The 15,110-nt window shown below is 46.0% G+C and overlaps 1 protein-coding gene across 7 annotated transcripts in view; it reads left to right on the top strand.

The window, feature by feature from the left end:
* Window positions 1-15,110, top strand: part of SLC4A8 (solute carrier family 4 member 8) — an 83,239-nt gene that overhangs the window by 50,832 nt on the left and 17,297 nt on the right. For 6 of the 7 annotated variants that reach the window (XM_067696576.1, XM_067696574.1, XM_067696581.1 and 3 more), the window contains 5 exons: window positions 4,840-4,945; window positions 5,536-5,697; window positions 8,561-8,674; window positions 11,054-11,215; window positions 12,122-12,373. In XM_067696576.1, the coding sequence (XP_067552677.1) occupies window positions 4,840-4,945; window positions 5,536-5,697; window positions 8,561-8,674; window positions 11,054-11,215; window positions 12,122-12,373 (796 nt within the window). The remainder of the gene's footprint in view (window positions 1-4,839; window positions 4,946-5,535; window positions 5,698-8,560; window positions 8,675-11,053; window positions 11,216-12,121; window positions 12,374-15,110) is intronic. The other variant, XM_067696580.1, reaches the window with a different exon arrangement.

Below are 15,110 nucleotides of genomic sequence, written 5' to 3' on the forward strand. Positions count from 1 at the left end.
TGCATGGAATATCTTGTTCCATCCCCTCACTTTCAGTCTGTATGTGTCTCTAGGTCTGAAGTGGGTCTCTTGTAGACAGCATATATACGGGTCTTGTTTTTGTATCCATTCAGCCAGTCTGTGTCTTTTGGTTGGAGCATTTAATCCATTTACATTTAAGGTAATTATCGATAAGTATGTTCCTATTACCATTTTCTTAATTGTTTTGGGTTTGTTATTGTAGGTCTTTTCCTTCTGTTGTGTTTCCTGCCTAGAGAAGTTCCTTTAGCATTTGTTGTAAAGCTGGTTTGGTGGTGCTGAATTCTCTTAGCTTTTGCTTGTCTGTAAAGGTTTTAATTTCTCCGTCAAATCTGAATGAAATCCTTGCTGGATAGAGTAATCTTGGTTGTAAGTTTTTCCCTTTCATCACTTTAAATATATCCTGCCACTCCCTTCTGGCTTGCAGAGTTTCTGCTGAAAGTTCAGCTGTTAACCTTGTGGGGATTCCCTTATGTGTTATTAGTTGTTTTTCCCTTGCTGCTTTTAATATGTTTTCTTTGTATTTAATTTTCGATAGTTTGATTAATATGTGTCTTGGCATGTTTCTCCTTGGATTTATCCTGTATGGGACTCTCTGCTTCCTGGACTTGATTAACTATTTCCTTTCCCATATTAGGGAAGTTTTCAACTATAATCTCTTCAAATATTTTCTCAGTTCCTTTCTTTTTCTCTTCTTCTTCTGGGACCCCTATAATTTGAATGTTGGTGTGTTTAATATTGTCCCAGCGGTCTCTGAGACTGTCCTCAATTCTTTTCATTCTTTTTTCTTTATTCTGCTCTGCAGTAGTTATTTCCACTATTTTATCTTCCAGGTCACTTATCCGTTCTTCTGCCTCAGTTATTCTGCTATTGATCCCTTCTAGAGAATTTTTAATTTCATTTATTGTGTTGTTCATCACTGTTTGTTTGCTCTTTAGTTCTTCTAGGTCCTTGTTAAACGTTTCTTGTATTTTCTCCATTCTATTTCCAAGATTTTGGATCACCTTTACCATCATTTTTCTGAATTCTTTTTCAGGGAGACTGCCTATTTCCTCTTCATTTGTTCGTCTGGTGGGTTTTTACCTTGCTCCTTCATCTGCTGTGTGTTTCTCTGTCTTCTCAATTTGCTTAACTTACTATGTTTGGGGTCTCCTTTTCGCAGGCTGTAGGTTCATAGTTCCCCTTGTTTTTGGTGTCTGCCCCCAGTGGCTAAGGTTAGTTCAGTGGGTTGTGTAGGCTTCCTGGTGGAGGGGACTAGTGCATGTGTTCTGGTCGATGAGGCTGGATCTTGTCTTTCTGCTGGGCAGGTCCACGTCTGATGGTGTGTTTTGGGGTGTCTGTGACCTTATTATGATTTTAGGCAGCCTCTCTGCTAATGGGTGGGCTTGTGTTCCTGTCTTGCTAGTTGTTTGGCATAGGGTGTCCGGCACTGTAGCTTGCTGGCCGTTGAGTGGAGCTGGGTCTTGGCATTGAGATGGAGATCTCTGGGAGATTTGTGCCATTTGATATTACGTGGAGCTGGGAGGTCTCTGGTGGACCAATGTCCTGAACTTGGCTCTCCCGCCTCAGAGGCACAGCCCTGACGCCTGGCCAGAGCACCAAGAGCCTTTCATACACACGGCTCAGAATAAAAGGGAGAAAAGAAAGAAAGAAAAAGATAAAATAAAATAAAGAGTTACTAAAATAAAAACCAAAAAATAATTATTAAAAAAATTTTTTAAGTAATTAAAAAAAAAGAAAGAAAAAGAACCACCAAACCAAATTCACCAATGATAACAAGCATTGAAAACTATACTAAAAACAAAAAACAAAAACAAACAAAAAAATGGCCAGACAGAACCCAGGACAAATGGTAAAAGCAAAGCTATACAGACAAAATCACACACAGAAGCATACGCATACACACTCACAAAAAGAGAAAAAGGGAAAAAATATATATATATATATATCGTTGCTCCCAAAGTCCACCTCCTCAATTTGGGATGATTTTTTTGTCTATTCAGGTATTCCACAGATGCAGGGTACATCAAATTGACTGTGAAGATTTAATCCGCTGCTCCTGAGGCTGCTGGGAGGGATTTCGCTTTCTCTCGTTTGTTCGCACAGCTGCTGGGGTTCAGCTTTGGATTTGGCCCCGCCTCTGCATGTAGGTCGCAGGAGGGCGTCTGTTCTTCGCTCAGACAGGACGGGGTTAAAGGAGCCGCTGACTGGGGGCTCTGGCTCACTCAAGCCGGAGGGAGGGAGGGGTGCGCGTGCGGATTGAGCCTGCGGCGGCAGAGGCCGGCGTGACGTTGCAGCAGCGTGAGGCGCGCCGTGCGTTCTCCCGGGGGAGTTGTTCCTGGATCCCGGGACCCTGGCAGTGGCGGGCTGCACAGGCTCCCCGGAAGGGAGGTGTGGACAGTGACCTGTGCTCGCACACAGGCTTCTTGGTGGCGGCAGCAGCAGCCTTAGCGTCTCATGCCCGTCTCTGGGGTCTGCGCTTTTAGCCGCGGCTTGCGCCGTCTCTGGAGCTCCTTTAAGCGGCGCTCTGAATGCCCTCCCCTCGCGCACCGGGAAACAAAGAGGGAAGAAAAAGTCTCTTGCCTCTTCGGCAGCTCCAGACTTTTCCCCGGACTCCCTCCCGGCTAGCCGTGGCACTCTAGCCCCCCTCAGGCTGTGTTCACGCAGCTAACCCCAGTCCTCTCCCTGCGCTCCGATCGAAGCCCGAGCCTCACCTCCCAGCCCCTGCCCGCCCTGGCGGGTGAGCATTCAAGCCTCTCGGGCTGGTGAGTGCTGGTCGCACCGATCCTCTGTGAGGGAATCTCTCTACTTTGCCCTCTGCACCCCTGTGGCTGCGCTCTCCTCCGCGGCTTCGAAGCTTCCCTCCTTCGCCACCCGCAGTCTCCGCCCGTGAAGGGGCTTCTAGTGTGTGGAGACCTTTCCTCCTTCACAGCTCCCTCTTTTGTCTCTGTTTTTTCTTTTTTCTTTTGCCCTACCCAGGTACGTGGGGGGTTTCTTGCCTTTTGGGAGGTCTGAGGTCTTCTGCCAGCGTTCAGTGGGTGTTCTATAGCAGCAGTTCCACGTGTAGATGGATTTCTCATGTATCTGTGGGGAGGAAGGTGATCTCCGCGTTTTACTCTTCCGCCATTTTGAAGCTCCTCCTCGCTGCGTTGGGTCTTAATTGCTGGGTGCGGGCTTTCTCTAGTTGTGGCGAGCAGGGGCCACTCTTCTTTGCGGTGCGCAGGTTTCTCATTGGGGTGGCTTCTCTTGTTGCAGAGCACGGGCTCTAGGTGCACGGGCTTCAGTAGCTGTGGCCCGTGGGCTCTAGAGCACAGGCTCAGTAGTTGTGACGCACGGGTTTAGTTGCTCTGCAGCATGTGGGATCTTCCCGGACCAGGGCTCGAACCCGTGTCCCCTGCATTGGCAGGCGGATTCTTAACCACTGAGCCACCGGGCAAGTCCCTAAATAGACTTAATCTTTTAAGAGCAAGTTTTAGAATCACAGCAGAATTGAGCCGAAAGTACAGAGAGTTCCCACACACCCACTGTGCACACACGCACAGCCTCCCCCACTATCAACATCCCTCACCAGAGTGCCATGTTTGTTGCAGTCAGTGACACATCATAATTACCCAAAGTCCAGAGTTTACATTAGGGTTCACTCTTGGCATTGTACATTCTGTGGGTTTTGACAAATGTGTAATGACATATCTGCCACTATAGTGTCCTACAGAATAGCTTCCCTGCCCTAAAAATCCTCTGTGCTCTTCATATTTATCCCTCCCCATCACCCCAGCCCCTGGCAACCACTGATCTTTTTACTCCATAGTTTTGCCTTTTCCACAATGTCATATAGTTGTGATGAAACAGTACGTAGGCTTTTCAGATTGGCTTCATTCTCTTCGTAATACGCACTTAAAGGCCTTCTGTATCTTTCCATGGCTTGATAGCTCATTTCTTTATTGCACTGAGTAATAGTCCATTGTCTAGATGTACTACAGTACATCCATTCACCTGCTGAAGGACATCTTTGTTGTTTCCAAGTCTGGAATTGATTTTTTTATACCTAAATGTAGGACTTTATGGCTTTCCCTAGTTTCATTTTGTTGATTTCCTCCTATGGTTATTACCTATTGAGATCTTTTTGAATTTTAATTCTGTGAGGCTATATCCTTAGAAGGCATGCTCATTAAAATCAGAGATGAAACAAAGTTGGTGGGAATGGCTGTATCAGTTGAGTATACTGGGAGGCAGTTCAGGAGTGAAGCATGCTGGGACTAGGAAGCAACATGGTGGCCAGTGGGACAGGTCTGGTCTGCTCTGGTTTGGATGCAAGACGAGGCCGGGGGAAGCCAGGGAATGGTCAAGATAGTGGGATATTACCAGGGCTAATGTAGCTTCTGTCTTATATAATTCCAAGAGGCTCTGATTTTTAGAGCAAGAATGTGATGCAGGTTTAAGGAGCAAGATACTTAGGCTTGGGGACGCTGTTGAGAGCTGAACGGCGTATCCGGTCCTCCTTGCCATGTAGAGTGAATTTCATAGGAAGAGCCTAAGAGATACAAACTAAGCAAGGAAACTACCACGTCAGATGCCAAACTTGGTTGTCAGCACAATTTAACCCAAGACCCGCATGCCGACTTGAGCCCAGTTTTAGTAACGATTGACTGAAAAATCAGGGTATGGTTGGGTCTCAATGAATAGGACCAACCTCAGGGATCTGAAGTGGGCAAAGGAGAAATAATGTGGGCTTTGGCAGTGCCTGTAGCCCTGTCATGACTAGAAATATTTAATTGAATACTTGGCTACTTCCCTTAGGAATCTTTTTTCTTCTCCCCTCAGCTGCAGGTGTACTCTCCCAGAGAACCCAAACAATCACACCTTACAGTACTGGAAGGACCACAACATCGTGACAACAGAAGTCCACTGGGCCAACCTGACTGTTAGTGTAAGTCTGGGTGCTGCCAGGCGGCTCGGTCTTGTGACCACCAGGTTTAAGGGGACCTTCTAGGTAGGAGTGGGGTAGCCCTTCAGCAAGCTCTGGCATTTACAGAAATAAAGCTTTTTTTAAACTATTCTTACTGACTTTCCTTTCCCCTTCAAAATTCTCTCTGCATAAAGGGAAAGGAGGACTACCTCTCTCTTCTCTCCCACACGATCCCACCCAGTGACCCTGCACTCAGGATGTGGGCGGATGAAATCAGAGAGGGTAGGGGGCCACATCCAGGTTTTGTGGGGCTCGAAGAACATTCAAGTTTGGAAGTCCTCTGTAATAGAAATAATACAGATTACTAGGGCCCTCCTAGAACCTCGTGTTTTCTTGAGACAGTTTGGTTTCCTTTACAAAAGTGTTTTAGTTAGGACTCTAAGTAGTCACCCTTACCTGCAAGCAAGAGCCCCACAACTACATGGAGGGCAAGTAGATGCTGCAGGCAGCCTGAGCTTCCCAGCAGCCGTGGGATGACGGTGCTGGTGGACTAAGCAGCTGTGTCCTCCCTCCTGCCTGCCTTTCATTACCCGGAATGCCTGTTCCTTCAGGAGTGCCAGGAGATGCATGGAGAGTTCACGGGCTCTGTGTGTGGCCACCATGGACCCTATACTCCCGATGTGCTCTTTTGGTCCTGCATTCTATTCTTCACCACCTTCATCCTCTCCAGCACCTTGAAGACATTTAAGACAAGCCGCTATTTCCCAACCAGAGTAGGTAGCACGCTCTTGCATTTCTTTCGTGTTAGACTTCTAATATAACAGAGCCTGTTCTAGGCCTCCATGGTGCTTGTGAGTGGATTGGCAGGCGCCGAGCTCCAAATGACCTGATTTTGGAGGGCGTGGCCTTCTCTTCTTCCTGTGTCCAGCAGCCTCTTTCATAGATGTGTGGTGTGGGATGAGGGGTTAATACTTAAGAGGTTTTGATTGAAAAGTGTCAGGTGAGTTTAAGGTGGTCATCGTGTTCTCTAAGAGTGATAAGTCTCATTTCCAGCCTGCTGGGGCAGGTAGCGAGCAGCAGCTGGAGCTGGCTCCTGAAGATAGTAAATTGGGATGATTGCTTGAGGTGTGTGTAGGGGACCCCAGAGTCTCCTCCCTGGGATGGCTCTGGCAATAGCTTATGAAATCGCTGACTTGGTCTGCATGACGGTTTGAAGCCTCAGCCGTCTCTCCCTGACGCAGATGGCATTATTTGTGTCGTGACTCGTTTGGGCAGGGTGGAATTAGAGGCCAAGCGTAGAGTGGCTAAAGGGGTCTTTGCTTTGAGGAGGAGATCAATCAGGAGGAAGTGGCGGTTTTTCTGCGTGTGCGAGTCTTCAGTTGGGCGCCTTTGCAGAGCAGGATGTGTGAATGGGTGAGGGCTCAGTGGCTGAGGCATTTACTGTGCACACGTTCACGATGAAAACACAGTCTCAGACGTCAGTCAGCCTGCACAGTGGTTAAGGGAGGCACGTATGGAGTAAGTTCTGGGGCGTGTTTCCGGTCTGGACGAACTGTGAACAAGTGGCAGCTGTGTACTGACTACTTGCTCAGGCCCGGGTCGAGTGCTACGGGGGATGCAGAAGAAGTTTAAAATATGACCTCTGTAACATACACACTACTATATACAAAATAGATTAAACAACAAAGACCTACTGTAGAGCTCAGGGAACTCTACTCCGTATCTTGTAATAATCTATAACGGAAAAGGATCTGAAAAAGAATATATATATGGAACTGAATCACTTTGCTGTACACCTGAAACATTGTAAATCAACTCTCCTTCAATAAAAAAATAATAAATAATAAAACAAACTGTAAAACATGTGAATTGTATCTCAATAAAGCTATTATATGATTTTAAAAAAATATATGGTCCCTGCCATCAGATAGGAAAGGGAAACCCATGAAGCAACCATGCCCATAGGAGACAGTAGTAAATAGTTAGATGCCATAAGGGCCGTAGGAGTTCAGAGGAGAGACGGGCCCTGGGCCCCAGGCTGGTCAGGATGGGCTTCACGGTGGGGCAGCTACATTTTCAGAGAATTTATGTAACATTCAGAGGAGAACTAACAAAACCAGGGAAAGGGAGCTGGAAACCTCAGGTTTCAAAGGAAAGCAAAGTCAGATGAAGGTGTCAGTGATGTTACATGGGGCTAAGATATATTTGGTTCTGTCTCGTTGGAAGTTTGGATTAAGGTGGGCACTGGGCATTTGAGGGGCATTGTATTTTATTAAAGCTACACTAAACTGTAGAGTGGGAGAGTCAGTCCCCTAAGGGACAAAATGGTGATAAGTGCTATGGAGAAAAATAAAGTAGGAAAGGAGTACAGGAAGTGCTGGGATGGAGGGTGGTGACCACTTTTAAGGAGGAGCATCAGAGAAGATCCGATGGGGAAGGTGATATTTGAGTGAACGTGAAAGAGAGAGCTACCCACAGGGTTACCTGGAGGGAAAGCAGTTGAGGCAGAGGGATGAGCAAGTATAAAGGCCCTGAGGTGGGAGTGAGTCTGGCGTGAGTAAGAAACAGCAAGGAGGTCTGTGTGGCTGGAGCAGAGTGAGTGAGCCAGAGAGCGTGGGGAGCTGGGTCAGAGCAGTAAAGATGCCAGTGCATGCGGGCCTCACAGGCCAAGAAGGGCTCTGGGTTTTTTAATTCAGTGAAATGAGGAGCCATTTCAGGGTTTGGGTAGAGGAGTGATGTGATCTGACTTGTGTTTTGAATGATCACTCCAGCGGCTTTATTTTTTTTCATTAATTTTAAAAAATTTATTTATTTATTTATTTTTGGCTACATGGGGTCTTCGTTGCTGCACGTGGGCTTTCTCGAGTTGCGGAGAGCAGGCTCTAGGCGTGCAGGCTTCAGTAGTTGTGGCGTGTGGGCTCAGTAGTTGTGGCTCACAGGCTCCAGAGTGCAGGCTCAGTAGTTGTGGTGCACGGGCTTACTTGCCCCGCGGCATGTGGGATCTTCCTGGACCAGGGCTCGAACCCGTGTCCCCTGCATTGGCAGGCAGATTCTTAACCACTGCGCCACCAGGGAAGTCCCTCCAGCAGCTTTAAATAAGGACAGGGGCAGGGTTAGGAGTCTGCTGCAGCTATAGAGACAAGAGTCGCTGGTGCCTTTGATCTGGGTGGAAGCCGTGGGGGCAGTGAGAAGGGCTCAGATTCTGGGCATGAGCTGAAGGCAGAGCCAACAGGACTTGCAGATGGACTCGATGTTGGGTCTGAGAGAGAAGAGGAGTGGTGCTGCTGTGAGGTTCTCAGCTGGCACAGCTGGACCTTGCTGGTCCCAGGAAATCTAATCCCAAGTTCTCAGAACTATTCTCTAAATGCTTGGCCTAGATGCTCTAAACAGAACTCCTCAGAGTTTGGAGTGGGTTCCAGTAGAGTTTGTCAGAGGATTCATTCTCCCCCGTCCTATCCACACTTCGGGGATGAATTTGGGCATGTTAACAGTGTCCTGTTGTTTAAAAATGCTTGTATTAATTGAACCATAAAATTAAAGCATTCTTCTGAGGATGTTTAAGCCTTTTACAACACCTGAGTCTTTTCTGTCATATTTAACCTACTGAAACACGTCTCCAATCCTTTCTTGTGCCAGGTCCGCTCCACGGTGAGTGACTTTGCTGTTTTCCTCACTATCTTCACAATGGTGATTGTTGATTTTTTGATTGGAATCCCATCACCAAAGCTTCAAGTTCCCAGTGTGTTCAAGGTAAACAGATCTCAGGGTACTTGATGCCCTTACGGAGTTTCATAGAATCTGGTCCCAAGTTATTTCAGAGGCCTTTCCCCATCCTGATCATGAATTGTGTAGTCCTCTAAACCTGAACGTTGCTCTCCTGCCTCACCATTCAGAAAAGCAAACTCCTCAGGCTTGGCCGAGTTCAAGTCAGAAAAATCAGAACATCTAACGTTGTTTAATGAGTGAAAATTATTATTTATTTTCATTAATGCTACTTATTGTTTTTAATATGTGAAGATTTAAAACAATGGAATATGTGTATTTACATAAATATATGCCAGAGACTGTGGAAATATGGGTCTCTGGAACACGTCCGGTTAACAGCACTTCACTGAGCATCAGCTGTATAAGGGTATCAGGAAGGATGAAAAGGCTCTTTGCCGGCCTCGGTCCCGCCCCTCAGGAATCTTGCCCTACGAGGAGGTGAGCTGGCCCAGGAGCTTCATTCTCAGTCTAGGGCCCCCACCAGACTAATCGTGACATCTCTTCAACCCTCATCCATTGTTTGTATATCTCTCTATAATCTATACTGTTTATCCAAAAACCAATACAAAAAAGTAAAACAAATGATCAAAACATGGGGACTCCAAATCTATTTCAATTTGGGGGCACTAACTGAGTAAACTGAGAAGATGGAAGAGCTGAGCTCAGTTCCGTAGGTCCCCGCAGGGTGGAGAGGAGAGAAAACCTGGGCGTCCTCAGGGACCAGAGAGGAACCAGGAGAGGAGAGAATGGGGGAGGCTGGGGAGGAGGAGGGAACTGGAACGTAGGCCTTTATCTTGTAAACACCCGGCACAGTTGGCCTTGTCTTCCCTTTCTCTCTCTCGCTCTCTCTGAAGTAGGCCTGGTTAAAAATACCTTTTTCCATATTGCTTGAAAATTTTAAATTTTATTTTGTTGAATTCACTGAAATGCCACCAGTTAGAAATTGATGGATTAAAAAACACCCTCTTTGAAAATATATACGTCCTAGAATATGGCATTCTCACCTTTGTGTGAACGAGTGCAGTCAGCTTTTTCTCTAATACCTGGCTGAGGTTGACCCTGCGGGAGGAATGGATTTTGTGTAAAAATAACTAATCTGGGAGCATTAAGAAGTCCCTGGAAATGTTCCCTGATGGGTAGGCTTAAGACAGTCAGAAGACACTGAATTTCTGGGACATCTGGGAAGAAGGCCTCTGCGAGGTAGGAGAGACGAGAGGGGAGATGGGAGAATGTCAAAGAAAGTGTTCCTCATTGGCAGGCCTCACTTTCAGGAAGCAGAGAAGAAATTTTCTTCCTTCTTCTCTTCCCTATTACACCACATGGCCGCCAGTGACCAAGACCCAATCTGAAGGCTAGTACTAGTACTGATGGGGTAATGTCAGTCAGGGTTTAATAAGTTTTTGTGTTGACCTAACAATTTACCTACCACTTAGAACATTGTTACTAAGGAAACACAGATTCTGTAAACTTTCGGAACCTAAGCTATTCATAATTTGGGACTTGGTGACATTATTGAAGAGTGTTTGAATCCTAGAGTCATAACCAATATGGAACCAAATACTTTGGATGTGATAGTCTTTGCTTTGTTCATTGAGTTTTGGTGAATTCTGGGCCAATTTGTACCCCTGGCCTTTTATCCTCCATCACTACTCGCCAAACAAAGTGAACTTTTCTTCCTCAGAGTACCTTAGCATTTTTTTGAGATCTAGGAGAGTTTAGGAATTTTACAAACACCCAAATAAGGTTTATGAACAGTAGTCTTACAGGGACATCAGAGAGAGTCCTAGATCACACAAGTCCCCAAGTTCAGCAGTCTTGGGCTCCTTTCTCAAGTCTCTAGTGCCTGGACCCCTGTTTCACTGCTGATGGGAGGAGGTCCTTGGACCAGTCCCCTGAAATTCCATGTAACTGGCTCTATGTTGCCTTTATTTGTTCTGTAGACGTACATTATACGGCTTCTGGAGGGGAGCAGTGAGGAGGATAATCAAAGTTATTTATATTTGTCTTTGGAAGTCACTAAGTTCTTTTTTGACAACAGATTTTGTTGTTAATTATATTTTACTTGGGCTAATGTTGAGATAAAGTCACTTTTTCTGTACACAGGGGTTTGGAGAGTAGGGGAAGGAAGTGAAGTAGTAATGAATATTCCATAAGAAGTTGACAGTTGGGGACCGAGTCTTTCAAAAGGGGATTTGGAACAAGGCCATAGATTTCCTGTGTTTCATGCTTTTTTTTATTTTTATTTTTATAAGGATTCTCATTCAGGAATAAAAAGAATTGTGCTTGTTGTGATTCCGTTTGATCTGTTTTGCCCTAATGACTATAGTTAACTTGAAATACAAAAATCTTGTTTTTTCCCTTTAGCCAACACGGGATGATCGAGGGTGGATTATTAGTCCCATTGGCCCCAATCCCTGGTGGACTGTGATAGCTGCAATTATCCCAGCTCTTCTCTGCACTATCTTGATATTCATGGACCAGCAGATCACAGCTGTCATCATTAACAGGAAGGAACACAAGCTCAAGGTAACAAGAAGTGCTGACCTAGGACTCATAACGGCAGCCTATTATATTTTTTAAAAATTTAGGGTAAGCCTGTTTAGGTCAGGAACTGTAGAACCTGGATAAAATCAGTCATGGGAGGAGCTCATATGGGGTTTCCAGGGGTTTCCAATCCCTCCATTAATGACAAAGATTGGTTTGGAGATGAAACTAGGGTAGAGCATGATTGTATGATGTGAAGGAAGCTTGGAGTCCATTACTCTTCTCTCAAACCTGTGAGGGAGGTTGGTGGGCAGAATTCCTGGTGGTCCCCACGTAGCCACATGGTCTGGGTCGGGCTTAGGTTCCTGATGTTCAGGTCAGGGCTTGGGCCACTGTTTCCTAGAAACAGGTATTCTCTCATTGATGTGCATTATCGAGGTTTCCAGACTGAACCTTGAGCCCAAGGATTCTAGGAGGCAGGGTTGGTGCCAGTACATTTATTAGTGAGAGGCTTCACGCCTCATCTCTATTCCTTTCTTCCCTAGAGTAGGCAGCATCCGTATTTGGCAAGGAATGGGGAGGGTTTGTGGGAACCTGTTTATCTCCGACTCCTGTAGGGTCTACCCTCTAGAATGGTCAAGATGTGGCTTGGTCTCTGCTTACTCTGTCAAGAAAGGATGAATCTTTGAATATGTGAGACTCAGGGTGAGATCTGGGGGCACTTGAATAAAAGTCGGATATTGGCATGTGTAAGACCAGCTAAGGTTTCTCTTTCTTCTCTGTTCCCTCCACACCAGGAGGGGCTGGAAGACTCTGCTGGAATCTCTGGACCCCTTCCTTCTTATCCATACACTCCTTCCTGCTTTGGGCCTGAGACTCTTAGCTCACTGTCCTATGTCCCACTACAGCCAGCCCACTGATGGTGACGGAGACTCTGTTTCCCCACAGAAAGGATGTGGCTACCACCTGGACCTGCTGATGGTGGCCGTCATGCTGGGTGTCTGCTCCGTCATGGGCCTGCCCTGGTTTGTGGCTGCAACTGTCCTGTCCATCACACATGTGAACAGCCTCAAACTGGAATCTGAGTGCTCTGCCCCTGGAGAACAGCCCAAATTCTTGGGTATCCGAGAACAGAGAGTAACAGGCCTTATGATCTTTGTGCTGATGGGCTGCTCAGTCTTCATGACAGCTATATTAAAGGTAACCGTTCATTCATTCATTAGGTAAATACTGAGTGCCTGATTTGTGCCAGGAATTCTGTTAGGTGCTGGGAATACAGCACTATGGCAAACAGATACACGTACAGATACCTGCCCTGAAGGAATTTATTCTAGTGGTATAAGACAGATAAGATGTAGTTAAGAAGGTTAGTTAAGAAAGCAAACACGGTAATTACAGAATATGATGTGGGATAAAAGGAAATATATGGTACTCTCTGTAGTACTATAGAGAATTAAGGGGAGATGTTTTAGTTACTATGGTCAGAGAAGGCCTCTCTAAGGAGATGGTATTTAAGATGAGATGGAGCCAGCCATGCCATGGATGGTGGGAGAGGGCGTGGGGGAAGGGAGAAAAGCAGTCTAGACAGGCCCTGAGGTGGGAAATGATGATATGTGTTCTAGGAGATACCAGGGCTCAAGGGTGTTGAGTTAAGGCAAGAGCATTGAGATGAGATTGAAGAGTGGGCAGGGGCAGATCACGCAGGGCCTTGCTGACACTGGTAAAGGTAACCTTTGAAGGGTTTTAACAGGAGAGGGACATGATCCATTTAGTATTTTAAAAAGATCTCTCTGGCTGATATCTAGAGAGTAAGTTTTTAGGGTTGAGGAAAAATAGAGGCAGAGAGACTGGTGAGTCTGTTACAGGTGAGAGAGGATGGTGGCTTGGATGAGGAAGTTGGTAGTAGGGATGCAGAGATATCTCAGAGGAGATCCAAAGGTCTTGCTGGTCGACTGGATATGGAATGGGGTGAGGAAAATGGAAGCATCAAAATGCCTGCTAGGTTTCTGACTTGACCATCTGTGTGGAGAGTGATGGCATTTAAGAGGGAGAAGACTGCTATGAAGGAGGAAGTGATTTTATGAGGGGTGGGCGTGGTCAGATTTGAGTGAGATGTCTGGGAGGCATCTGAGTGAAGAGGCTAGAGGAGGCTTCTGGGCTAAAAATATAAATGTGGGAGTCAACAGCACGTCGGTGGTATTGAAAGCCAAAAGAGTGGATTGAGGGAGAAAGGTAGATATAAAAGAGGAGGACTAGAGAGAAGAGCAGAGTCTAAGGAGAGCCGATATTTCGAAGTTGGGTAGAGGAGGAGATAGCAACAGAGGCTCAGAGGAGCTGCTGGCGGCGGAGGGGGGACACCAGCAGGCTGTGATGTCAGGGAAGCCAAGCAAGGGGAGTGATTGGTCAGAGACTGTCTGGAAAGATGAAGACTAAATCAAGGCCATTGGGTTTGGCAACATGGAGGCCTAACGGGACTTGACAAGAGCAGATTCATTGGAACAATAGAGCAGAAGCCGAATGACAGGGGCCGGAGAGTAAACAGGTGGTGAGGAAGTAAAGGGCATGTGGGCAGACAACTCTTTCAAGAGGTTTTTTTCTGTGAAGTGGAACAGAAAAATGGGCAGTGGCTGGTGTGACATGTGGGGTGAAAAGAGGATTTTGGGACAGATGGAGCCACCTTGAAAATGAGAAAAAAAAATTTTTTGTGGGTGTAAGACCTGCATCTGGGAAAAATAGAATCAAAAGGAAAGCTCTGTCTGCAAGCCCCAACCATTCCGGAGCACTTACTTATCTCCTTTGCCTCCTTCTCCCTCTTTTTGATGAATTGTCAACCACCTCAGCCTGCACTGCAAATGCTATTTAAGGGTGAGAAGTGGGAGAGGAGGGAAAGGATTCTGAACCATCTTCCTGTCCCCTTACCTTCCACTTAATCTTGCCACCTCTCCTCATGGCCCTGCCCCCTTCTACTGTCTGTCCCCAGCCCTAGGTGCCTCTGGTCTAGGTGCCATCTGGAGGAGCCCAAAGGTCGCTGCTCGTCTGGGAATGTAACCATGAAGGCCTGGTGGTGGGCACTGCCTGGCCTTCCTGTAACTGTCTCAGGGGGATTCTTTTAGGAAACCATTCAGTAGTTCTTCCAACCAGGTTAGCACCAAATTGAGATGTCTACTCGCTCTAGAGCTGGAACAACGTAAAATCCAATGGGGATTTTCTGGTTCAAAGAAGAATTATGTTTGGGAATGTTCTTTAGCCTCAGAATAAAAGCAAGTCGAGTTTAGTCTTTGCAAAAAGACTTTCCTTGCCTTGATTCCATAGGCCTCATTACTCTACCTCATAGAGTTGCTCTGAAAATTACCTAGATTGATATAATGTGGTAAGTATGTATAGTCAAATGCAGTAGAGTAATGTTGATATTTCTCCCCAAATTATTCCTTCTCTGTTAAGATAACCTCCCCACTCCTGCCCTCAAGTCTCTGGTTAGTAAAAAAGCAAATGTTATTAGTCTATATTAAAATACACCAAATCCCTGAGGAGATGATTCTGCGATTAGAAAAGATTTAAAACGTTTCAGTTCCGTAAAAGAGATGTGTGTGTGTGTGTGTGTGCGTGTGCGTGTGTGTGCGTGTGCGTGTGTGTGTGTGTGCGCCCATTTCCCTGGAGGAGGAAGAGCCAGATGGGGAGAAGAAGATGTGAGACCTATGATTTAACCAGGACCAAATTACACTTACGTGTAATCATTTCATTTCCGAACAAAATGATTTTTTATCATCGTCAGCGTCTGTTTTTGCTTCTACTTCTAAGTCACGTAAAGGCAGCAGAAACGAATGCAGCATCTATGCAGTGATTTTGTGACTTGGCTTCCTTCTTGGAGATTTGGAAGTTTATATAATCTTGAGTGTGCTATGATACCAAATTTAATTTCTGGCCTTTCTGCCCTTTC

Source organism: Pseudorca crassidens, chromosome 11 (genome assembly GCF_039906515.1).
Source record: "Pseudorca crassidens isolate mPseCra1 chromosome 11, mPseCra1.hap1, whole genome shotgun sequence".
In the NCBI taxonomy this organism is placed as follows: Eukaryota; Metazoa; Chordata; class Mammalia; order Artiodactyla; family Delphinidae; genus Pseudorca; species Pseudorca crassidens.